This window comes from Polyodon spathula, chromosome 8 (genome assembly GCF_017654505.1).
Source record: "Polyodon spathula isolate WHYD16114869_AA chromosome 8, ASM1765450v1, whole genome shotgun sequence".
NCBI lineage: Eukaryota > Metazoa > Chordata > Actinopteri > Acipenseriformes > Polyodontidae > Polyodon > Polyodon spathula.
In genome coordinates, this window is record NC_054541.1 from 31,258,349 (window position 1) to 31,285,865 (window position 27,517).

At 34.9% G+C, this 27,517-nt stretch overlaps 1 protein-coding gene across 5 annotated transcripts in view; it reads right to left on the bottom strand.

Moving 5' to 3' along the window:
- Nucleotides 1-20: 20 nt before the first annotated feature.
- Nucleotides 21-27,517, bottom strand: part of LOC121319767 (proton myo-inositol cotransporter-like) — a 93,700-nt gene continuing 66,203 nt past the window's right edge. For 2 of the 5 annotated variants that reach the window (XM_041257576.1, XM_041257575.1), the window contains exons 5-11: nt 11,360-11,523; nt 9,838-9,958; nt 7,950-8,075; nt 3,622-3,740; nt 3,359-3,511; nt 2,449-2,568; nt 21-1,662 (exon numbers count right to left, since the gene is read on the bottom strand). In XM_041257576.1, the coding sequence (XP_041113510.1) occupies nt 1,493-1,662; nt 2,449-2,568; nt 3,359-3,511; nt 3,622-3,740; nt 7,950-8,075; nt 9,838-9,958; nt 11,360-11,523 (973 nt within the window). In that variant the 3' untranslated portion in view covers nt 21-1,492. Of the gene's footprint in view, nt 2,569-3,358; nt 3,512-3,621; nt 3,741-7,949; nt 8,076-9,837; nt 9,959-11,359; nt 11,524-27,517 lie in introns of all 5 variants that reach the window. The other 3 variants (XM_041257579.1, XM_041257577.1, XM_041257578.1) reach the window with 2 other exon arrangements.

Consider the following 27,517-nt stretch of genomic DNA (forward strand, 5'->3'; position numbering starts at 1 on the left):
AGCAACAATAACCAAAATGAACTATACAGCACTAATATTTCATAAACTGTACAAACACATTTTCAATTCCAATTGTTTCACATAGGAAAATTGCATCTGATCACTATTTAGAAATACAATTCCAGATGCCATGAATAACGATTAAAAAAAAATAAAAAAAAATAAACAAACATTCATTTCAAGATTACCAAGATTTTAATGTCTGATATGTTTAGGGAACCTAATTCTGGTTGAATAAACATTTTGATTGTTTTAGAACTGTACACAGTTTCAAGTTTATTACATTCATATTTGCCAGTCTATTTGTATCCTGATTACTGGCTGGATACTGGTAATACATGCTAACTTCAGCATGTCAAAGATGTATCTGGGTAGTCTGCGTAATTTAGTATCAAATGAAAACTAGGTTTTCCAATCAGATACTAATTGGGTAGATGGCGCTGTTACTAATAAGATACGTTTGTACTGGAATGGAAGGCTACCAGTTGTCATTCTCTGACATAATCTATAAAATTATATTAATCTTGGTAACACCAAGCAAAAATGTGCTTTACAAATCTTGTTCTTAATACATAAAAATACATATTTAAGAACACAATGTTAATCCTCCCAAAACCAAGCCTACATTAACTCATTTTAATATCATTTAATAACCATTTAATTGCACAAGTGTCCAATTGCTGTAGTGAACTATAGAAATAAAAAAGAAACCTTGACAGAATATTTATTACATTAGACTTTTGGTAAACACCTACTGATAATTTAGCACAAAACAGCATAATAACCTTTAAATAGAAGATATGTTGAAGTAAAAATGTTCACCACTGAACAGACCATTAATAGTATTAGCAGTTGTTTTCTAATGTTTTTGTCACAAACAATGCACATAACATATTTTCAATCCTCTTAGGTACCGGCAGCCAGCTTTAAAAACTTATCTTGACACTTAAATCTATGAATAACTGACTGACTATTAAGGTGTTTACAGTACTATACCAGCTAATGCAGCATTTGCATTTCATTATTTTAAAAACAGAACACTTTCAAAGTACATTTAACATTTAAAACAAATGTATCAACTCTGCCACTTGGTGGATAGATATTGGTACCCATTTTGTGTACACAAGGCTACAGAGGAAGACAGAAAACAACATTTCCACAAAACCATATAACTACCCTTTTGCTTAAAAAATAAGGTTAGTGTTAGTATGCAATTTCAAACGCAACAACTGTGTATACTGTAAATGTTTTGCCTGCAATTAAAAAAAAAAAAAAACTTAAACAGTGTGTTCTGTAGAAAAAGTCTGCTTCTGGTCTGGAGAATATCTTTCCTTGTGTCTCTCTCTCATCCTTTCGGTAATGTGCCACTTTAAAAAATATTACAACTGCAAAAAATTTAAAACATATAAAGTAATATGAAATACAATGTTGAATGGCAGTTTATCAGAACTATAATAGATATCAGAATCTAATTTTTTTTTAATTATGTAATTTAAATAGTAAAACATTGAATATTTGCCTGTAAGCCATATACCGAAGCATTGGCTATGTGCAATATTATTTTTGTAATTTTACTAATGCTTACCGAAATATAGGAAATTTCATCCATGATTCTGGTGTCATAGCGTAGTTGGTGCCTGATGTCCTTTTTTGATAGAGAGACTACAAAATGAAATACTGTTCATTTCAGGGTGTACTAGTACTATATAGTGAATACTATTGTCAAATGTGCATGTTGCACATGTCTCTATATAGCAGAGCTATAATCTGACTCTAATTCTATTCTAAATTATCCCAATAAAATATTAAGATTGGAATGAGTTGAAAGGTGAAGTTGAAGCACCGTTGGGGAGGAAATATACCAACAACCTTAAAGTGAGTGTAAAGCAGCACAAAAGCATTGTAGCAGATGGGGAAAAAAGATTATTTGTATTGAACATTGACAGTTGCACTAATATCAAAGACAATGTCATATTTTCTGAAACTGCAGTATTTCCAGTTTCACATCCTTATGTTCTGATTGTTTGAAAATTATAAGAGGATGAAAGAGCCAAAAGACTGCTATTAATTTCCAGATATTACTTGTAATGTTTAATGTTTGCACAACGGAATGTTCCGTTAACAGTATTTCAGGATATAAATCATGTTTTGGGTTTCATAGCTGAAAAATAGGTTGATATATTTAATGAACATATTTTCCCATCAAATACAAGAGCAAACCAGAATATTAATGAAGATAACACAATTCAGAAACAGACCAGAAGCAGGGTACAGAGGTCACCAGTAACTGCTCATCCCCAGAAGTCCTTTAAATTACTAAATAACTAAGCTGTAGCATAAATTATTCTACATCAGAGGCATCATTGTCAGAAAGATGGTAATTGCTTCCTTTCACCCGAATATATTCAACGTGTCTCCCTTCATCAGACTCTGAAACACCACACGTACAAAGCTGGTTTTCAAATAATGATTCAATTTCCTCCAGTTTCTTTCCTTTCGTCTCTGGAAGGCATCCATAGATGAAAAGGAACCCCATGGCTGCTAGTCCTGAATAAAGGAAGAAAGCACCTGAAGCCAAAAAAAAAAAAGAACAATGTTTACTTAACATTTAAAAAAAAAAGGGGCAAACTAAGGGCATCTTCGACATTTTATTAGCAGAGTAATTGTTTCTCATAATGTTATAGCTTTGATAGGTTAGTGAATCAGCCATTTACAATATCTCACCAAATTATACTGTAGTCTGATTATTTTGTCAATCAGAATAGGGTTAAAGAGCCACAACGGTTGAGCTCCCTGAAAATTACAGGATTGTAATGATGATATTGCATGTTACGTTAGCAGCTCCTATCAACCTATATTCTGTACTTGTACATTCTTAGAGGTCAAAGGTGCAGTCCTTTAAAGATTTTGTTGCCAATGTTTAGCACATTTACCACGTACTGATTGCTGACAACGAAATAAATAGGGATTTACGGCACTGGTTTCTGACTGGTTTAAAAACCCACTGTTAAAAAAATACATAAAATAGTTGATTTTAGTTATTCTGTTTTGATTACTATAAACCCTATTTGTTGTTCTTTGTAAAATCAACTAATTATTTTGTGTCTCTGTTGATACTATTAACTAAGAACTTCAGGTAAGATCACCATACACATTTTACTTGTTTTGAAGTTAGGCATCCAAATATGAAAGGCATATGCACTTAACTGCTGTTACTGCATTTATGTTTTATATAATTTCAGTTTGTTGGCATTTGACTGCTTTAATAGCCTATGAAAACCAATGGTAAGGCAGTGGTCATAAAAAAGGATGGATGATGGATGGATAATTCAGACAATTTTCCACTAGAAAAATGTACCATAATAGGTCAGGTATTCAGTCACATGGAGGAATGTCAGTGAAACCAGAACATTGAACATCCAGTTCACTCCTGCTGAACAGGCGTTCCCTGTACTTCTGGCCCAAAGTGGGTATATCTCAGAATTAACTGTCCAAGGCATAGTTCCCATTCCTGAAAACAGACAAGACAAAACAAAATATATATATAATTTTTTTTTTTTACTATTTTTATCAGTCAAGCAAATGATGCATGATAATTGAACAAATCTATATGAATCTCACCTGGTGCAAAAAATATAAGGTACATAATAAGACCCACAACTACAGTCCAGGAGTAGGAAGTGGGACAGTAATTGTAAGCCCAAAATGTTCCATCTGCCATAGCTGTTTCATTTGAACACCTAGAGAAAATAAAAACAATAAAATAATACATTTTCTGGAAGAACATTATCACTCCCACCATGTTAATGAATACAATATTTGGACAACAGCTTGCTCTGCTGTAAAGTATGCTTTAAGGTAAAACTTTTTTTTTTTTTTTTGCCTGTAGTATATACCATACAACGTGCATAAACACTGTATACGGATCTTTGACTGAGTAGTTCTTGTTTAAAATGTATAGCAAAAAAAAGCAACATCAATGAAAATGCAACATCAGGTAATTCAAATACTAAATTCAGATTATTGTCTTCAACATTGACCAACTGTATCACAGATTTTAAGATATAGAGCTGAATTTGAAAATGAAAGAACAAAAGCACTCCAAAATGTTCCCCTCGTCACCCAGCTGGACAATGCAAAAAATATTTTTTTCATATAACAGATAAATTGAGGCAAAAGGAGGAAAGTAAAACCTCTAATAAACATACATTGTTTGACATAACAATCAATCAAAAAACAGTCAACTGAAGCGCGAGATAAAAAAGACAATTGTGGTTAAAATAAAGTAGAAACTGAACCTAAGAATAATTGATGGCAATGTGGTAAATGTCACAGAGAAGAAGCAACAAATAATGCTGCAATAGAAAGCTGAGAGTTACAATACACTCAAATCAGAAATAACAAATGTTCTTTGGCATGTCAGGAAATTACATGAATATATTAAGAAGATTTAGGGGGCTGGATTGCACACTTTTTTTTTTTACTGTTTTATTTCTAGTGTGTATTAAACAGCAACATTTAAAAAAAACACATTTTGTGAAAGTTCAGTGAATAAGAACATAAGAAAGTTTACAAACAAGAGGAGGCCATTCGGCCCATCTTGCTCGTTTGGTTGTTAGTAGCTTATTGATTCCAGAATCTCAATCAGCTTCTTGAAGGATCCCAGGGTGTCAGCTTCAACAACATTACTGGGGAGTTGATTCCCGACCCTCACGATTCTCTGTGTAAAAAAGTGCCTCTTATTTTCTGTTCTGAATGCCCCTTTGTCTAATCTCCATTTGTGACCCCTGGTCCTTGTATGTCTTTCAGGAGTACTGTTACAAACCCAATTCAAAGACAGCAGCCTCCACAGGGATTCTGGCAGCATCTGAGTGATACTAGCGAGCAGCTACTATGCAAAGATTACTCCTTTCCTTGTTATGACAGATTAGGTTGAAGGCAATCTGGCATATCTGAGTTAAAATGTTCTACACACGTTACTGCTTGTTTAAACAGCAATGACCCTTATGAGATTTAGCCCAAGAGAGTTGCCAGCCATTTCATCCAAGGTGTGAGATCTCTTGGCTAAGTAAAAAAAAATGGGCATTTACTGCTTGTAGTTATGTTGCTATACTTGCAAGTAAAAAAACAAATGACCTGGCTTTAAAAACAGATTGTCAGCCTAATGAGTACCACAACAGCCAGAATAGAACAGAAGAGGTAGATAAAGAAGCAAAGATATAGTAGGTTTTATCCCAATATCGACAAAATAAAGTCTGTCAGTGTGAACATTGGCCCCTGCCTCTTCTAATCACCCTGATACCACAGAAATCCGGCTTCAAACTTGACTCCTCATTTGAGGCAAGGTGACTTCTCTTTCCATCTTATTCTCTCACTGCTATCTCTAAGGCTCTACTTACAAAATGAGATCTGACATCAAAGTCACACAGCTCAAAACCAATTGTGTGCACAACTGCATTTTTAGGACACAAGAAACTCTTTAGGCATGTTCCATTATTTTTTTTTTTTACAATACATTCTATATCTTATGGGAAAATTCAAGATATGGCGAATCAAGCAGACTTCAGATTTTCTTTTAAAGTAATGCATATAAATGACACAAGAATACATTTTCATCATTTTATCTCACTCTTAATATTTATTTTAGAAATGGTGACTTTTGTTATCCATGGAAGGTTACAAAACATTGGCTGGTGCACCAACAGAGGTACATCACCACTTACATTTGAGGCACAAGCAATTCCTTCCAAATTACCTGGAAGAGACTTGCAAGCTGGTCCTCTCTTGTTTTACAGTTTATCACACAGCTATCTAAGAGCTTTTCAAGGACAGCCATGCCAGCTTCTAGCATGAGCTGATTAATTCCAGTGTAGGTTACTGACCTCAATAATTGAGTTTCTACAGGCCTTGATTCATAAAGACACCAAGGTATACAGCAGGACTTCAAACTGTTACTCACATGGGAAAAAAAAAAAAAAAAAAAAAAAATGACAAACCGAGTACCAAGTGAAATATCAAATGTAAGGAACAGGTTTCTTATTCAGTATATATTAGTCCTGATGTGATTTATTGGTATTTTGCCTGTTTTGTTATTTTAAAAAAATATAAAATAAAAAACTGTAAATGAGAGCTATGTCATGCAAAAAACAAACAAACAAACAAACAACAACATTTCCAGTCAATCAGATACATACAATAGTGGCATTGTGATATCCTTACTGCTGGGAATAGTAATAATAATAATAATAATAATAATAATAATAATAATAATAATAATAATAATAAATGTGTCTTTATATAGCGCCTTTCATAGTGGACCATCATCACAAAGTGCTTTACAGAGGTAGGCTGTGATCTGTGCATTATATGCAGTGTCACTTACAATAGGACACTGATTTAACATCTCATCCGCAGGATGGAGCACTAGGAGGTTAAGAAGGTTAACTTGCTCAGGGTCACACACCGAGTCAGTCAGTGGCAGAGGTGGGATTTGAACTGGGACCTTCTAGTTACAAGCCCTGGACTTTAACCACTGGATCATACTGCATCCATAATAAACATGTTCCGCCGCAAATGATTACTTACAAAATCTAATTACAAACTATGTATTATAATACAATGTTGGTTGACAAGCTGAAATTATACTAATGCAGGTTTGACATAAAAATGAAATATGGGCAATAGGGTTATATACTGTATAGGGATAGATTTAGACCAGAGGTCTTTAGACCAAAAAGACAATGTGTTCCAATGTGTTAAAAAAAAAAAAAACATGCTGTTTGTTGCTTAAGTTACACAGAGTAACATTTAAGGTTTTAATGGTATTTAAAGTATATATAGAAATTGCACTTCATTGTAAAGACATGTCTAAATCTAGACTATAGTGTCTGTGCAATTGAAAAGAACACAAACATACAGTATGGCGTTTTGCTGCTTAATATTGCTTGGTCAACAGTTACAAATATTTGCCTTATTACAGTATTTATTAAAAAAAAAATATATTATATTAAATATATATATTATATATATATATATATATATTATATATATATATATATATATATATATATATATATATATATATATATATATATATATATATATATATATATATATATATATAGTGAGCAGGGAGAGGGTTAATTCATACCTGCTAATAAAAAAAAGTGCAAATGCACATTTGTTTAATTGTTTAACTGTTTTGTTAATTAATTATCACCCGCACCTGGTGAGCATTGTAAATTAGAGCCAGGTGCAGGGTATTTAAGAAAGGCAGCCAGTCTGTTCAGGGCTGCTGTGGAGAAAGAAGCAGGAAGGTGTGTGCCCTGTTTCTGAGAGTACTCTGTGTGTTAAATTGTGTGTTTGTGTACCGGTAATCAGCTTAGCTGTCCAGTGTGTTAGTTAGGGCGATCCTGACTGTTTAGTTAGTGCTCCGAGGGAGCTAGGTGTTTATATTTATTTGGTTTTTGTCTATTTTGTATTATTAAAAAGTGTGCGCAAGCGCTTTGAAACCTCAAGTCTGTCTGTCCTGGGTCTCAATTATAGGGGTAAATGACCGACCGCAAATACATATTATATATATTATATATATATATATTATATATATATATATAAAAAAACAAGATGATACATACATTATAAATAACTATGGTATTCCGCATGCTTAACAGAGGTTACAAAACTAAATACAGTACTAAAATATCCAATAACATAAACATAAGTCAATTAGAAACAAATTGAATTATAGTATATAAGGTGACCACTATAGATATTAATAATCAGGTTTGACGGCATATTACTCAAGTACAATACAGTTCATGTACACCTTAGCTATCTACTTCTCAAACTAATATGGGTAGAGTAAGTTGTATGAATGTTTAAATAGAAGTCAATCTTTAAAAGATCGTCAATGGATTTTAAATCGCACAGCTGCTTGGCTTTTTCCATACCTGCCCCAGACAGCTTCTCCTGTAGATGCCTTATTGACAAGATCACAGGAAGAGTCAACTACAGAGGAACCATTCAGCCGGTAACAGAACCCACAGTCTGGATTCAGCATACAGTCACTGCAGAATCTGAGGACCAACATATTACAATTTAAAAACTAAATATGACAGCGAATATTTTTGTTTTTTGATTACAGATAAGTAGAATATTGTTTCTGAGTAGTTATTTATGGTAACACAATAAACTCAAGTAGACAGACTTTTTGGCTTTGGTTTTACATCAATTGTAAGTGGCACCCACTAGGGACTATTTCAGTACATTATAGCAACAGTACTTGCATTTAATAAATACAGAGTTGGCAAGATTGTAAAGCTTTTTTGACTCCAAATTGTATTAGTAGAAAAAAGGGGGAAAAAAAACCTGAACGTGACTTTGTTTTTTGGAACAAACAACTTTCAACAAACACCTAAATGAACCAAAGCCAATAATATTTCAGTTGTTTATTTCTCGTTGGTAACTTTGAGGTTTTTTTTTCAACTTTCTGTGCTAACTGTACTAGAGCAGTGGTTCTCAATCTGTGGTCCACGGACCACTGGTGGTCCACCGGCTCTTTTCAATAGATCCCATTGTAAACCCAAAATTTGAGACTTAAACTCAGCCACCCATGCAGGAAGACAATTCATACATGGAGAATATCTCCATTAAAATGTCTAAACTCACAGTCATATATAGTTTTGGAGTGTCTAAAATGAATTCATTATTAGGGAGTGTTTGTGTACTGCGCTCACGTGCAGCTCAGGGCATGCGTTGTGTTGCATTAACATACGGATGTAGTTGGGTTGGATGTGCGAAGCAAAGCAGTATATTTTTTGTAAACATTAAACTGGAGTTCCATTTATTGTAATTAATTCAAATGAATGAAGCCTCTGTGCTGGTCTCAATCGCTCCATAAACAGAGCTGATATGTTAGCCTTGTTAGTGACCAAGCATTTCAAAATGCCACTCATGTATTTTTGTTGATAATGAAAGATACAGAAAAAGAGGCAAAGACAAAAGTTCACTATCCACGCACTGTTTACGGAGTGATTGAGACCAGCACAGAAGCTAACACAACAAAACTGAGTAGGCAACGCTTGACCAGCCAAATTACGCATTGAAGCATATGCCTCCAAAAAGATCAAATGTGACGAAAGGAATGTCACTCATTTTTAAAAACAACAATGTGTATATTTATTCCGAGTTTTATATGTTGTGTATTGACAATATATTAATTGAACTGTGCTTTAGCAAAAATTAATTCTGCCATGTACTCTACTATTTTGCATGGTAAAAAAATCCTCAACAACCAATCAGCATGCACCATCCAAACATTCTGTTTTATAAATAAAGATTATAGCTGGACATTCGTATCTCCGACTGTGCTGGTACCACATGGGTGCATTGTAATTTCACAGATTATTAATTCATATAAATCAATTTCTGCTGTACTTATCAATTTAAAAATATTTTACTCCCCTCTCTGTAAATGTGTGTTTGCTCACAGAAACAGACCCACCCATCGTATTGAAACAATAATATAGTTATTAAGTCTACGGTTATTCTTAGTATTACAGTCATTTTTTGATGTGCTTATTTTTGTCGCCAATACTGTTATTGCCTGGTCCGCCAAGATCCAAAAAAAAATAATTCAGGTGGTCCGTGAACAAAAAAGTTTGAGAACCACTACTCTGAGGTAAATAGCTTTGGAATGTAGCCTGTTATATCACATATGCATATCTGTAGTTACGGTAAATCGAATTCTAATGGAGATACTCAAAATAACAAATCAGAACTTTGTTGCCAGCACATTGTGTGCAGCTGATTTAGAGGAAGCTAGATTGCAATTCCTACCCATATGTTGTACAGGTGTTATTGAGAGTTGAGGGGTCTGCTGGATGGAGGGTGATGGGTGGGGAGTGTTGGGCAGAGACCAAAAACCCAACGGCCAGAACAAACAGGCTCAGAGCTGTACCTGGAAGACATACCAGAAAACAAGGATTATTATTTTTTTATGCATATGTTGGACATGACTTATTGATGATGAAATGTATTTTACACAAAGATAAAGCACACCATTTTAGAATCTAACCTGCCACAAATTATGTAACCTTCCATATAATATAAACAGTTGAATGATGTACAATGGGGATTGAATACAATACTGCTTTGTTAGTTCCTTGGCTACATTGGTCGTGGAGTACAAATGCTTTTTCACAGGGTTATTGTTGTGGCAGTGATCACGTCCTCTAGATGAGAGTATTACAAGGCATGCTCTATAGTTTCCATGGTAATTTTCACTGCAATAATCTCGAATGATTAACCTGCTCTTCAAGGCCCGGAGTACTCGTTTCAGAAAGAAACTGTATGCAAAACCAGCCTCTGCTGCTGACTGAACTCATTATGACTTCTTTGTTTTAGCGCAATGTCCCTGCCCACACTGCTATGTATCATAAGTGCATCTATTCTTATATCTTTCATAATACTATCTGCTTGGCATGTTATCACATTACTAGTGCTATCTCCTTTCAAAAGTGTATTATTATTATTATTATTATTATTATTATTATTATTATTATTATTATTAGGACCAAATAATAATTGCACATGTTATGCTTCAGATCTCATTTTAATTTTTATTTTAAATCAGAAAGAAAGGGCATGTTTTTTGTGGCTGTCAACCAGCTAGTGCAGAAAACATTGGAGACGCTCGGGTACAGATCGAAGGCTCTTAATCCGATTTTGTCTACAACATACTCTCATGTTTTGTTTTTTGTTGTTGTTTTTTTTTTTTTTTTTTTTTTGACAAACTAGAGTTTACTTACACCTTCTGCCTTACCACATTTTTTTATATTCTCTGACAGTAGCAGTACATCGAATCCAAGCCAGCTATTACCCTAAATTCTAACATACTGTACACTGACCTCCAACAAATAGAGAGACAGTATAAGAACCAGGGGTCCATTAAGATGGTTCCCTTTTAAGGTATTACACGATTTACATTCATTTAAAATAATAAACACATATTTCTTTGACATGAAACTTTTTTTTAATAGCTTACTTTTAATAGAAAATACATTTATTATTATTATTAATTTTAGTAAAGTGAGCAGCTATTTTCAAGGAAATACATGCAAGGTTAATTACGTTTAAGGTTAAGTTTAATTATGAAAAATGCTACCTTAACAATTTCCAGTTTTCCAAATTAAGTAATTTGAGAAATACATGGGAAGTTCAGGATTTCCCAAAAAAGTAAATATTTGTAGCATTCTGTTGTGTTCTATAGTTGAAATAACAGGGCAATGTATGTAAAAATACACTTAGCAATGCATTCTTCTTCTGTTATCAGTGCCTTCAAGGCATAAAGATTCCCTACCTGCTATACTGCCAAGGGACAGCTTTCTGCGGCCCACTTTTTCCACCAACCAAACTCCAAGCAGAGTGAAAGTGAAGTTTGTGAAGGCTGTTACTGCTGCTAGCCAGATTGCCATTTTAACATCTTTAACCCCTGACATCTGCAGGATGGTAGCACTGTAGTACCTGCGAAAGAAATAAAACAGAATGAACATACACATATCATGTATGTACTGAGAGCAGTCTTCTTAGTCAACGAACACACCAGACAGAAAATTGTAATAGTCATATACATGTGATCAATATATGTGTAATAGAGTCAAATTGGTTAACTAAAATGTCACAAAATTAGTTCATAAAACCTTCCATAATCAAATGAATGCCTCAGCATAATAACTGCATTGAGAACTCTGTGGAGAAAGAGAACATCTACATGCTGCATATAGCCTACTAACTAAAAAGGTCTCAATTGTCCTGCAATTGCTAAATAACGTTAACCTGGTCAGTTAGGTGGGTTAACCTTTACATAGCCTGGCCAAAAAAAACAGAGTTAGTTTACACTGACAGGTAATTATACATTTCTGAAAGGAATACAGGGATGAGTATTTTCAGTTTGAGCCCGAGCAGATCACTACTCACAGTCTTGCACTGGCTGCGCATTACACAGTGAAGTGATCATCAAGGCCATGCTGTTCTGAACTCATTACAGTGATATAGTATGGCAATTTTCAACTTCCAGGTTTTCATTGCAGCAGTAGCATGTTATGTCTGCCAGCTTTTATATTTGAAGCAGGATAAAGAAAAACATTGTAAACTTCTGCATCAATATCCAACATGATTTACCAAGATGATTTGTTTTATTCTTACTACAGCAGTCCAGTTTCCCCACAATCAGGTTCAATGTTATCTGACAAAATTCCTTGGGTTGTTTTTTTCCTTCTCTAATGGAATGTCTTGCTGGCGGAAAGTATTGCTCTTCAAGATCAGCCTCATCCTCATTCTGGAAGCATTGTCTGCCGGTGTTATTTTTCAATCATACAAAAAGCTCAGCATGTGTATAAGGACTCCATCAGATTTTGACAGAACAATCACCAAACAAAATGTCAGAGTTCTCCTCTATATAGGGAGAGTAATTTAGTTCTATAAAATACCACCTGGTTGTGTAATGTTATTCTCTAAAGCTGATAGAAACCAGTTGAACCTGCAGCTGATGTTCCCATTTTATCTAACCTCCTACCACTGCTCATTTCAAATGCAACACATAAAATGGAATTCACAGAATTAAGGATCCCCACTTTGCAAACACAGACGATGAGGGTAGCAAAATGTCACCCTTCACACAAGAACAGAAAGCTGTACATGCAAATAAGGCGTACGCCTCTCATTCATTATCAATAAAAAAAATAACAACAACTTTGAACCATCCACCATATTCCTGTATTTATACACAAAGACAGCTCTGCAATGGTCATATTTTACTGCAAGTGTTTCCACTCTCTTGTGGCAAATTTGTCAGGAGCACTTATTGTTAGTTATACTTGTCTACAGATTTTTTTGGTTCGTTTTGGTGATCTTATTCTAAATACAAATAAACACCACTGAGCAAAATAGCAGGTATTTTATTTCTTTATAATTACTCTGCTAATGCAGAAACAGACCACATCAAAGTTTAAGATATGGTCCCTCAAATATACATCCAAGTTTACTTTTTATAAAAAAGCAGCAAACACAAAGCAGTAAATACGGTTGCTCCTAGGGTTGCCAACTGTCCGGTTTTAGACTGAACAGTCTGGTTTTTAAACTTAATGTTTGGATTTCGAGTACACTGAAAACTGGGCATGCATAGCCCGTTAACATTGAGTGCCAAGGGTGTTTCTGGTTTAGAAAAAACACAAAGTTGGAAACCCTACTACAGTATTATGTGATCATGAAGGACCTTTGCATGATACAGGTTAACAGGTTGCTTTTGCTGTAAATGTACAGACTAAATTACTGTCTATGAGTAATACTTAATTCAAACATGCAGCGGAGAATGGGTTAACAGGCCAAAAAGCAAACTGGGTCCAGAATAGAGGACAGACATTCCCAAGCAGGACTGAAATAACATCACAGCTAACACTGGGAAGTGGTCCAAATTCTGAAACCCTGCAGTTATTTTTGGACAAAAACACACACTTCTTCATTCCCAGGCTCTGGACACCAACTTGCACTAAATGGCAAGCCAGCGATCACATTAAAACTGTGGGATAGAAAATGTACTGTGTATGTGAGAAGTCATTGATCCTTTTACTGGAATTGGGTTTTCACACAGATTGCATTATGTCTTTTTATTAACTTGCCATATGCGTGCACATTTTGCGTACATTATGTCCAAGGTAATGACCAAAAAAATCCTTGTTATTCCAGCTTAAGTGGACCAAATTCTTGGGAGTTGTATCCTTCCTTTGTGGTTGATGATGCATACAAAAGTAATTTAGAAAACAGTACCAGGGCAGGTGTGTTGTGTGTGCAAATAAATAACTTTTAACACATGCACATTACGTTATACATAATATGACCTGATCAAAGTCATTGGTGTAAGAGATCAAGTAACCCCTGGGGTCCACTTGAGCTGCAATGACAGATGTGCATGTTCCTAGGTCAAATGATTTTCATATGCAAATGCTTTTTTACCTATTTCATTTAACTGCATATCTGAACTGTCAACACTGCTGCAAAATTCTAAAAGGTATTGACAATGTCGACCCAAGGGACTTTTTCGACCTGAAAAAAGAAACAAGGACCAGGGGTCACAAATGGAGATTAGACAAAGGGGCATTCAGAACAGAAAATAGGAGGCACTTTTTTACACAGAGAATTGTGAGGGTCTGGAATCAACTCCCCAGTAATGTTGTTGAAGTTGACACCCTGGGATCCTTCAAGAAGCTGGTTGATGAGATTCTGGGCTCCTCTAGTTTGTAAACTTTCTTCAGACTCTCCCTCCTACAGTAGCCTTCGACACAACAATCTATATATAAGCATACTCAAATAAAGGAACAACCTGTACAATTCTTGCTATGAGGATAAACAGATTATCTCCAGTGTTGCCATCATTTAAATCTGTTTAACAGAAGCACAAAAACAAAAAAAATCCAAGAAAATATCTGGCTGCAGTTAACTAGGCTTTCAGCTAGGGGTCAGCTTTACTTCACCTCAACAGAAAAACAATTACTACATGCTAGTATAAACAAGTCATTTTTAATTAATAGGGTATATGTTTTTCCTTAAATATACCTACTCTGTAATGATCTTGAGAACAGATTTGTTTTTTCTTTTAATTAACAAGAATAATGATAGAGTAATACCTAATTGGAGATTAATCTTCCTATTATATTTCGGGTCTATTTGACCTGACACTGGTTTCTATTGACCTTAAATGTTTCTTCTGACACTTCTCATTCAAAGACGATTAAGAATGTAGAGCACCTCTAGCAACTGTTCTTATCCAGAATGTTCAGGCAAAGGAGACGGAACCTCTCTGCTTGCAGTAACTCTCATTTGCAAATAGCATTCTAGAAGCAACTTTTGCCCTTCAAGCAAAGATAAACATTACCTGTGTGAAAGGCAAAAAGTATCCAAGCAAACATCCTATGTCTACCTTTTGTCTGTCCTCTGCAACATGATCTCACAGTTCTGTCCTTCATTTATAAAGGAACCAGAGTGTACATATCATTCATCCTGGACAGAAATGTTCTTCAAATAACACCCTAGACAGAAAATGACTTTTATAACAAATTATGTTCTGTTTTGTCAAAATACCTACAACAGTATGTCTTACTTTTTGTATATATCCACATTTATTGGGACATTCATAAAGGCATGTTACTGAAAATTAATTTACCATAGTTATAATTAGCACTTCATGAACTGATTTTTTATATATATATATATATATATATATATATATATATACATATACATACATACACACACACACACTTACTTTTTGGACATTGTCAGATGTATCGAAATTCTGAATATACTGTTCTCCAGAAAAAAAAGCTGCTTGCTGGTGATGATATGGTGCACCACCAGCAGTGCATGCAACACAGCTAAACAAACAGCCAGAGCCTACACTTGATACAGGCAGATTGATGAAAAGGAAGAATGGAGAAAAACAAATATATAAATATATTAAGTTTGGAAACAGCAAAGACTGAAACTACTGGCAGGTAGGTTGAAAGAGCCAATTTCTGAAATAGCTACCAGTAAAATGATTTACACTAATGCTCTAATACTGTATTAGGCGCATTATCAAAGACACTATTAACATCATAACCATCCATACCATCAGCTTGTGTTAACAAATATGCAGATAAAAGTCCTTACGGCTAGTATGTTTATGACGCAAACAAAACGCTGTAACAGGTCATACCATGCATTTACCACAGTTTACAACTGATTGTTATGTTTTTTAATATGCTTATCATACCTCTCTGGGCATTACAATGCTTACCTATGCTTATGGGAAACTTTGCAATGGAACCCTTTTACAAGGGAAGCACACAAGATTTTTAGGCATTTAATGCTACCTTAAGTGCTAAAACACATGTTGGCAAACCACACACATCTGTGACTGCAAACGATTATGCTCTGATATCTATTGATAGACAATAGGTGGGTGTTTGTAGCTTTGCTATAACAGTCAGCAATTGTGTGCGTGTTTCATTGCTCCGCTATTATGAAGGCATATACAAGTTTTAAATCAATCTGACAAGCGGTCCATATGTTACAAGTTTTCATAGAAACAAACATCCAAACAACCATACAAAAAAAAAAAAAAAAAAAAAAAAAAAAACAGTACGCGTGCCTATTCTGATCACACTGTAGTATCAACTGAATTCAGCAAATGTTTACACTGTTCAGACGTAGCCCTCACTGTAATGTATGTACACTACATAGGAATCACTGCCTGTCTAAACTGCATTGTTTCTGCTGCTGCCTTAAACCAAATGCAGGCTTTAAGAAATCCAACATAGAATTGATTGAACATGTGCAAGTATATTTTCCCTATAATGTGAACTATATACATTGGAGGGAGCATGCCCTGAAGTTTGTGATGCAATATATTTCTGTGGTGGTGGGAGAATTAAATATTGTAAATAAAGTACTTGCTGTATCACCTCTTGTTTTGTTCAGAGAAGCAAACAAACAAAACACCTACAAATAAAACCAGCATAATTGCGCCTAACAGGCTTCTCACAAACTGCAAAATATGATATTAATGGGTCAAATTCCCTATCCCCAAATCTGAATCTGGACTAACCGACAATTCTTTTCACACTAGGATGTGTACATTCTCAGCTTCTTTCCCATTGTTGTGCATGAATTTCCAAGATTTTGGTGAATATAATGTCTGTGTAATGGCCTTTGAACTAAAATGACATTACAGTACAGTATTTTACTATCAGGACTATCACCGCATTTAAGCATCTATGGCTTACTTATTTTCTGTTGTGATGAAATCTCAGTTTTTCACTAAGTGAGAGATACAAATTGGTAGCAGTGTTAATCTATCCATGTTTCAGGTTTCTATGTTTTTTTTTGTTTTTTTTTTAAATTAGTCGTCACCAATTATTATTTTATTATTATTATTTTCTTCCCAGTTTAGTCGTGTCCAATTATTTTTAGGCTCAGCTCATCACTACAACCCCTGCGCTGACTTGGGAGGGGTGAAGAGGAACACACGCTGTCCTCTGAAGAGTGTGCCGTCAGCCACCCGCATCTTTACGCACTGCAGACTCACCATGCAGCCACCCAGAGCTACAGCATCGGAGGACAACGCAGCCCTGAGCAGCTTACAGGCAAGCCCTCAGGTGCCCGGCCAGACCAGAGAGGTCGCTGTTGCGCTGTGAGCCGAGGACACCCTGGCCGAACTAGCCCTCCCTCTCCCTGGGCAGCGCTTGGCCAACTGTGTGCCACAACCCTAGGAACTCCTGGTCATGGTCGGCAGTGACATAGTCTGAATTGGATGCGCCACTTGGGAGCTGGTTTCTACTGTGTTTGTCTGTGACGTTAAAATGAAATTAATATCGCACAAATCTTTGTTGCCACTGTAAAACATGCATATTTATTAAGTCCAATTAATTTATAGACAAGAATTCCTAAAGTTTAACTCAGGGTTTTTTCCTCCCCATACCTAGTGTATCTCTAGTAAAGTGTATGTATTACATTTAATGTTGACAATACCTTATGGTTGGATTAAGAACGTCTGGAGGTTATAACATGTTCCTTAGACCTAAAGCTGACATTTACTTAAGGTACTTTAATCTTGAGTATGTTTAAAGAACAGAAAAACAACAAAAGATGGATTAAACTTGTCAAACAGGTTCAGTTTAAATTGCATCATGTGACATTAAGAGGCTTTACTTTAATACTGGTTCATGTCTCATCAGGTGAAACCTTTTTGTGAGTCCGGAACAAATACAGTTCATAGTCGGACAGACTATTGTTGTTAAACTGGGTACCAATTTCACCCTAAACAGAATTAAAACTACGCAGATCACAGCGACTCCTGCATAAAAGAGAACCAGTTTATTGATTTAACATCCATTCTTCATTGCTAATAATTGATCATATTTGATATACAGTACAATATTTGTAAATGAAAAACAATATGTATGTTAATCCTTTACAATTTTATTACAGGAGCCTGTCTGCCAAAAAAAAATAAATAAATAAATAAGGGTTTGTTATTAGTTTGTTTTTTACTTGGCAAAAACTACATGGTTAGGCACTTGTGAAGACATGCCACAAAGAACCTCAAAACAAATAATCTTTCACAGACTGAATATTAAACACAGCATTAGCCTAGATTAATGATGTGTTATATAAGCACCTGTACTTTGTCATGTATTTTTCTTTTAACACATCTCTTATTTTATTACCACAGTAAATTAAAAACACCAATTTTCTGAAATATCTTCCAAAATGAAGATGGACATTTTTGAAGGAGAAACAAATCAGAACTATGAGCTTTAAATAGCATTTAACATTCAGATGGGTGTTTTAATGAAGCACATTGCTCTCAGAACCCCTTTGAAAGGTTTCTGCAGCACCCATATATTATAATAGTAAAAATGAGCATGCATCTTTAGTACTGGAGTGTCATTTATAATAGCTGTAATTAAATGATTAAGTGCTTTAAAGACCTGGTCAGGGCCATTTGCTTACCCCTGTAGTAAAGCAAAGCATTAAATTAATGACGGTACGATGCAAACATGATAAAGCTCCACGGTGCCTTTACACCGTTAGTTATTGTACATTTTCCTCTGATGTCAGGGGAAGCTTACTTTGTGTTTTTTCTTCCTATCAGGTGAAGGTTAACATCACATTTATTATAAAGGCTAAAGCCTCCAATTAAATTACCAGTTCTGAATCCTAAGCAACCGGACTGGTGGGAAAGAGTGGCAATACATAAATCAAAATGGAGGTCTATCAATACTAGAATGTATTAGGAATGCTCATGTGGAAACACAGACTATAATCCCTACTTCTAGGCACCAGCACAGGTACTGTTACAGCAGGGAGAACTGTTTAGCAAACAAAAAAGTGTGGTGATCTATAAGCATGTTTATGGTTTAACCTTTAAAAAAATAAATTAATAATAATTGTTCATGTGCTAATCTGTAGTTTCATAGTGTTTAAGAATAAGTACACTGATGAGTATTACTGCATTCATCACAATCTTTTTAAAGACAAGGCAAACACACTTGGGCTATCTTCAGCAGTTTAACTCTGTGCTTCTAAACTGTTTTAATTTCAAACAATGCAATTCCCCTCAATACTTTGCCTATACTTCTTCTGGTCTGCCGTTTTAATCTTTCGTCTAACTAACTGTCTGTATGACACTCTTGCATTTTTACATACCCTCTTATATGTTCATCAATCTAGCCAAGGGCATTTGTCAGTGAATATCAGTGGGTATAAGGAGACATCTGTCCATTGTCAAACATACATTTGTACATGAGTGATGCATGTAACTGAAATTCTTATTATGATTGTTAAGTTTTGTTAAGAGGAGGATCATACTGGTATGACTACTATATCCTAATGGCCAGTTTGATCCTTTCCCCATTCCTATATTACACCTCTCGAATACATATATTTACTGGGTTTGCGGGGCTAATTATTAAAAATATCAAGACTGAATAACAGAATTTGCAATTGGAAGGCAATGTTTTATGTCATTCGTCCAGGAGCATTTACTGAACATTCAAGTGAAATGCAATTGGTTGGAAGCAAGGGCAAGGGCACAATGAGCCGCCACACCCTTATATCTGATCTGAGGAATTTTAGAGCACATTCAGAAGCTATGACTTGCATTCTTTTTTTGCAGACGTGTCACACTAAGCCTAAAAGCTAAATCTTCAAATTTTTCTATTTTTTCTTTCTTTTCACTATGCAGTCCTCAAACATCAAAGAACACAAAATAAACAGGAAGGCCTTGCACATATTCAGAATTGTGAATAAGTGAAGAACTGTTACACAGTTAAGTATAATAAATATTGAATTCAATATTGAATTTTAATTAAAAAGGTAAAATAACTAAGTATTGTATTTAAACAGAAGGTACATACTACAGTGAATCCAATACCTATATTGCTTTTCAGATATTGTGCATATCAATATGCATTTGTAATTGGCTAGCTTTTCCTAAGGCAGAAATGTTCATCATTTAAAAGCAGCTGAAGATGAGGGCATCAAAATGTTACAACCACGGTGGACCAAGAATTGTAAAAAATCTTAATGCCTTTGGGATACCGCTAGCAGAATAGAACAACCTGGTCAGTCAGCAAGTAGAAGAAAATGGTTGACATTGTCACTTGACAGTCTGCCAAAGGGTTTAATGATGCTGACATGTATCCATATTGACAGAAGGTTCACAAAGCGTATTGAAGTCTTTGCTTGTCTGCTGCAGCTGTTCTACTAACTCATGCTGAAACCAGAAACTGATAGTCTCCCTGTTGCTTCTGGTTTTTGGACAAGATTTCTGCCTGTGTTTGGGGCATTCAGATTGACATTTTGACAGTATACTGCTTTATTGTATGTAGATGCCGACTTGATTTTGCAGGAAAATTCCGGAATTACATTCATCTCCACTAGCATGATTTAAAAGCCTGTGAAATCAATAGATATATCCCTGAATAATTCAGTGAATACTTCAAAGGTGTAAAAATTTAATCTGTACCTTCCTATTAAACACTAGATTGAACACATGACTTGGGTGACTGTCAAGCAGTTCTCCATGTCCTGGATTGAAGAATTGCTTCAAGCAAAGGACTGTTGACAGTTCAGGTTTGTAGGCTACTCCTTACGAAATATCACATTAAGAAGCTTGACTGTCTACAGAATCCCTCAAATAAATATTCCAAATCCAAATTTTAATTTCCCTTCATTAGTTAAAAAAAGAATGACATTATGCCAATATGAATGAAGCAAGTTTTTCCTGTTTCCACCAAATACAAGAGAACAAAGAAATAGAGTTAGTCTAGAGCACCTCCCCCAAGAGAACTGACCTATTTCACTAATGAGGCAATCTGAATTCTCAGGCACACAGAACACAACCTGGTGAGCCCCAGCTCTTGCCTTAGATCAATAATGTGCTTTACAAACCCTAAACAAAGTGTCATACTAGAACTGAATATAAATATTCTTCAAACCAATATATGAAAACAGTACTGATTAGCTCCTAATTGTTTAGCAGCTATTTTACTACAACCTGGGCTTCTTAATATCACACAATGCAATTTAAACTGAACATGTTTGACAAGTTTAATCGAGATGCATGCTTTAAAGGCAATACAGCATTCCAGCGTACTAGCTGTCATGCTACATTCCTTGCAGTATTTAACAAAATGGTATATCGTACTATGGTATAGGTAAAGATGAATGCCATACAGTGTGTGTGAATGTATAAAAAAAACAATTATTTGCCATAACAAATATTAACCTTAATTATGTTCAAAAAAATATTTGCATCATGGACAGGAAAAAAAAAAAACCTGACTCAGTGCCTCAGCATTTGTACCCAAGTGAGCTATCACAGCATTTCCCATTATTGCCCTTCAAACTTGCAAAAGATGAGATTTCACAAAAAAAAAAAAAAGATCTCTACTGTAAAAGTGGGGGGAAATTAGTGACAGATCTGAGCTCTACAACAGGCAGTAACAGAGTTTATGGATACTAATATTACCACTGGAATGATACAGAGTGGGAACATACACACCCCAAATGGTGGAGATTAGGGTGACTGAGCAATGTGTTTACAAGCTGTTTATCTACCAGAAAGTGTTTCAATCACTCGGTTTATTAAATGACTCGTTGTGGACAAGAGCCCTTCATAGCACTGCTTCACAGGTTTGGATGGAACAAAGCACCCAGCTTCAGATAGCTCATCGGTATGGAGGATAGCAAAGCTACATTTCTAATGTCAGGGAACATATCTTACTTGTCTACACTCAACAAAGACCCTTTCCACACCACTTATTTTATTTTGTCATCAGCAGTTTTAATTCTTTTTTTCTGAGTCGAAATGCAGGTTTCATCAAGGTTTATATTCGAGTTCATGTTTCAGTGAAACTGAATTAAATAAGATGGAGGATCAGATGCGTGTCTAAGCTATGTTACAGTTAGCAAGATGCACGGTTAAGTCCTTCAGAAAATGCTGGTTTTTTTTTTTGTTTGTTTCAGCAGATACGCTTAGTTGTAATTAATTTAAATCGCCATGTAAATAACTTAATCAATCTAATCTTGAATTGCTTTAAACTTTAGAAATCCATTTATTGAATGAAAATTGAAACTTCAACAAAAGAACATAGAATATGCTATCCTCACTTACTAACTCCTTTAAAAAGCTTCACCCTAAATGACAGCAATTAAACATTTTAAAAATAACATTATTTTCCAGTGCATCTTATTTTCATTCAAATACGGTATCACTATAATAAAACTATAATATATAGCCCTATCCTATAAAAACATCTTCAGTGCAGCAAATGAATGTACCAGCACTTCCAATAAGCTACACTTTCAAATTGTACAGCAAATTTCATTACAATAAACCAGACTGCTAAATCCTAACAATTATATGTCGTCTTCTGATAATATGTAATAAAAATTCCAGCTTCTACAGTAACTTTGGAAATGAGGAATTACCAGGAAAAATAGTATTGACTTGGTTAGGGGAACTTCATGGTACTGTCTTAACTGATTTCAATGTGCTACTTTTATTTCATCTCTACATGAAATCTGATTGGATGCCTTTGTCTCTTCTTATTGATGGATGCACCATCTAAAATTAGGTTAAGATGGAACCACAGGGCTGCCATATGTAAAGTGAGCACTGAAAGTGTAAACACTGGCAACTAGAACTAAAACATTTGTATTCTTATTTAAGGATGAGTGACTTATAAGGACGTTCATCTTTAAAGCACATGTAAGGTTTTGCCATATTCTCTGCTTGACATGCATGAACAGTTTTAACAGTGCTCTAGCAAATATATCTAGATATGTACTTTTCATAACTCAGACAAGCTCAAGTGAGACATGGAAACATATCCAGACTAACAACAGAGTCAAGGCAATGAGGTCCACTATACAGTATCTGTAGCTAATTGAATAGAGATAGAATAATACCAAATACATAAATGTTGTTGTTTTGGGCTATCTTACCCCACAAACTCATTGAATCAAACTGTCTTACAGTATAAGATTTGAGGAATTGTCCAAGTTCCTTTACTGTACTATCAACAAAAACTATACCAAAATGAGCAGTAAAGCAATGAAAAAGGCCTGTGGTCTATTGTATGTGTTTATTAGCCCACAACCTCTTTGTCACCTTGTTTGCTGCCGTGTAAAACCAAAATATTGCTAAAATATATCAGAGAAACCCTTCAAATGCTCAAGCTTGAATACGCTTCCCCATAGAGAGATAAAGATTGTCTTCAACAGGAAATGAAAAACAGTATTAATATTCCTCAGTTTTAGAGGTTTTTCTAACATCTATATATTTGGACTCTAAGACAGCCACTGACAAACTGTATCAGGGTCCTCCTCAACCACATTTACTTTAGCTCTTTGTGTCCCGTGTCTGTCAGTGCACCGAGGCATTCCTGAACATATTTCTGCTTTATCACTTGAATAATGTTTTTACTTGTTATTCATTTGTGTAACTAAAGCTAATGAGAGATAAGAAAAAAATCTTTAAAGCACTGGTTGACACTACCTTAAAGGGAATCAGTTATTTTGGTAATGGATACATCAATGCACGATAAGAATTATTTAACAGCCTGAGAGGCACACTGTGCCGACTTTCTAAAGTAATTATCTTAAAATTGAAATATAGAACCTTGCATGGTAATGTAATTGCAGTTTGCTTTATAAAACACTTAAATAACTAACAAACATACTTTTTTACAGTTTAATTACAACCTCTTGCTACAGCCAAGTACAATTAACCCTTTTTTTATATATTTGGAAGTGAAAAACAAGGCATCATTTGCACATTTAGGAATTACTATAAAAAAAAAAAGAAGAAATGAAGCACAAAGAAATATACAACAATGAATTCTGGATAATCAAAACAAACAGTTTTAATATCACTAATACAATTAACCATGAGAATGAATTGCTTTTAACACGTACAATTGCTTTTATGATGTACAATACAAATGTCATCACATTGAAAGTGGCAAATAACTATTAGGTAATTGTAGATGAAAAATTATAAAAGGAATATTGTGAATAATTAACCTTCTTTTGAAACAAAATGGACACTTCAAAGACACTAGTGTGTGAATATAAAAAATTATAGCTATGTAAAGGTGCATTTTCAGTTATTATTGTATTTTTTTTTACTTAAACCTCCTGCCCCAGTGCTTTTAACAATGTACAGCCTAATATCCCATTTAGCCAGTACTTATGTAATTAAATAAAAGAATCAGAGACAACAGCTCTCCACCATACTCTTCTTTCAATGCCAAAGAAAATGACGGACAACTCTATGGAACTGTTCAATCATCTAACATTATTGCATTTTCCATGTAACTCTACAGCTCATTATTATCCTCCTTATGTGACATTTACTTTTGCACAGTGTACATAGGAACACAAGTAGTAAATATGATGTGTCTTTATGTAAAGGTCTTATATAAATAGAATTGCCATTAACTATCCACCCCTTTATAACCAAGGCTGTGAAAAAAAAAAAAAAAAAGTCATTGGCTGTCACTTAATCAGCTGTAATAAGAGCAGGTTGCAGAGTTCTCTCCAGCTTATTCCAGTGGATCAGTGTGGTTTGGATAGATTATTAACATTGTTGTAATTTTAATTATTTTTCATCTGTAGTAAAGAAATTACAGTTCTTTGTAGTTTGCTATGTGTAACACAACTGACAATGAATCCATTAACCTTGATGAAATATTTATCCAGACTGTATTCAGGATATCCGAGGTATTGCTATTTTGTATTCACTAAAACGCCCCCAAAAACCACAGCAAGAAAATGTACCAATCCAATTGTTCTCACAAAACACAGCTAAGTATGTGAAAGACAATACATTGTTTTGGTTTAGAGGTTCTGCCGTAGTTTCACTGTTAATTTTCTGGAGTCTCCGTAGCCAAGTCTCCTGTATTGCATGGCCTTTGTAGGCCTTTATGTCTGTTTCCTTTGTAATAACAAAAAAAAATTGCTTCAATAAACAGAATAGTGAAACTAGGCTCGAGACATTTTTTAAATTACCAATTTCGTGTTGTGTATCTGGGTAATGCAGTTTACAGAAGGACCAGTGGGTGTTTGTAAAGCTAACAGTAAAACAATTATAGATAATGGCTATTTCTTAATTGCTTTCATAATGATGAGTTTAAAAACTTAAACTTAAGGATTTGACAAATTTTGGTTTCTTTTTAGTCTTTTTTTTTTTTTGCTTTAAGCTTAATTTCTTATTGGACCTACAGGGGAACACAGGCTACAACACTTTCTGACAACGATAACATTTCGCCTATTGAACTAAGAGCTAAAACAATTTACTTACATTTATTTACAATTTTGAATACACAACTGAAACTGCTCTTTTTCATTACACCATTTTTACATTGCTGATCTCAACAACAGTCTTAATGATTTTCAGCTTTACCGGCAAATGTTACATTCACCTATTTAATCATCTTTTTGTATAAGCAACAAAATTCCAAACCAGAAGGAAAAAATATACAGTATTCGTTTGGAATAATAATATATAGTACTGATTTTTGAATAATACAATAAGTTCTCAATACTGTATATACTGTAGCCTTCAGAAACTCGGTTATAATGCACAATTATAATTTGTCATAGATTAGGGCCATTACCATTACGTTTTATAATAGGCTATAAAAAGATACTAAACTGTAAAAGATTATGGGCAGAAGAGAGTTAGAGTACAGACCGTGGGAATTGACAGGTAATAATTAAACTATGTTACATTGGAAATAGAATGCCTTAGTGAAAGAGTATCTATTTGTGTCTTTTGCATGTACAAGTTTAGTACATAGACTGCTATCGGCAACTCACTCGTAAACAAACTGTCAAAAAAAAAAGCATCTTGGTGCATTATACATATAAGTGGAATATCATAACAGATTGAATGTTTTGTAAACATGAAGTAGAATGGATGTGTGTAAAAGATCTGCATTGATCTGAATGAAGTAGTTTATTTCTACCGGACAGACACCATCTGATAGGATCTGGGAATACAACTATTTCAAAGCATGTGATCTGTATAATTGATATATGGCCGGAGGTTAAAACAACGTGGGAATGAAAGTAGAGTAGAGTAGAGTAAGTCTTTAATATCCCCAAGGGGCAATTTGCTTTACAGCCACGAGTCAAGAGAAAACATACAACATATATCAAAAATACAATACAATACAGCAGCAATAAATACGTGCATAGCAATAACAACAACAACCCAGTCACATGACCATCAGGGAAGTGCAAATAAGCAAGGGGCCTGCCCAGAGTCGGTTCACAACAGGTAACCGCGATCAACTGCCTGTGGCTAACCATCAACATGTACACATTTATTTAAAAAATTGATAGCTGATGGAATGAAAGATTTCTGGAACCTAATAGTTCCACACCTGGGGAGGCAAAACCTGGACCCGAAAGTAGCAATTGGAGGGTGGTGGGAGTCCAGTAAAATAGACTGGGCCTTACGAGAGACTCACTTGATACCGATAAGAAAGATCATGGAGAGTAACACTAATTATCTTACAGCTTTGTTTGACAATGTTGCTCAGTTTATTTTTGTTTTTCACACTAAGATTGCCAAACCAGCAGATAATGGCAAAGGTTATGGCAGACTCAATAAACGAAGAATAAAACACTTTCTTCAGTGTAGTGTCTACATTAAAACTCTGCAGCTTCCTCAAGAAGAATAACCTTTGGTTACCCTTTTTTCAGATGAGATCAGTGTTCGCATCGAAAGTAACCTTATTGTCAATGATGGTCCCCAGATTCTTATATTGCTGCACAGACTCAACTGGTTCACCCTTGATGAGAGTCGGTACTGGGGGAGGTGGCCTCCTACGAAAATCAATAAACAATTATTTTGTCTTAGATACATTCAGTTGTAGAAAGGACTGGTCACACCATCTGACAAAGTCTTCTACAACCAGGCCATGACTCTGTTCCTCTCTATATAGGAGGCTCACAATTACAGAGTCATCAGCAAACTTCAAAACATGTCTCGATTCGTAGTTACTCTGGCAGTCAGTGTACAAGACAAACAAAAGCGAAGAAAGTACACAACCATGTGGGGAGCCTGTTGAGGAGGAGAGCTTACCAGACAGAGATCCATTAACTCAAACTCTGTGATCTATCAGTTTAAAAGGGTTAATTTTCAATGGGGTGGGGTGGGGGGGCTCTTGTATTTCTTAATCATTTGTTTTTTATTGGGGGGGTGGTGGTGGTGCGTGGTTGCAGCAAAGATGATTAAGAACTATAGTCATGCATTTTTAAAAAACACATGAATATAGAAAATTAGTCAAAATAAAGTATATTATCACACATGTCTCTTGTTGATTCTTGTTGTTCATGCAACTTAGCCCAAAACCAATTTGAGAAATAGTATTCAGTGATTATATTCTGACCTATACATTGT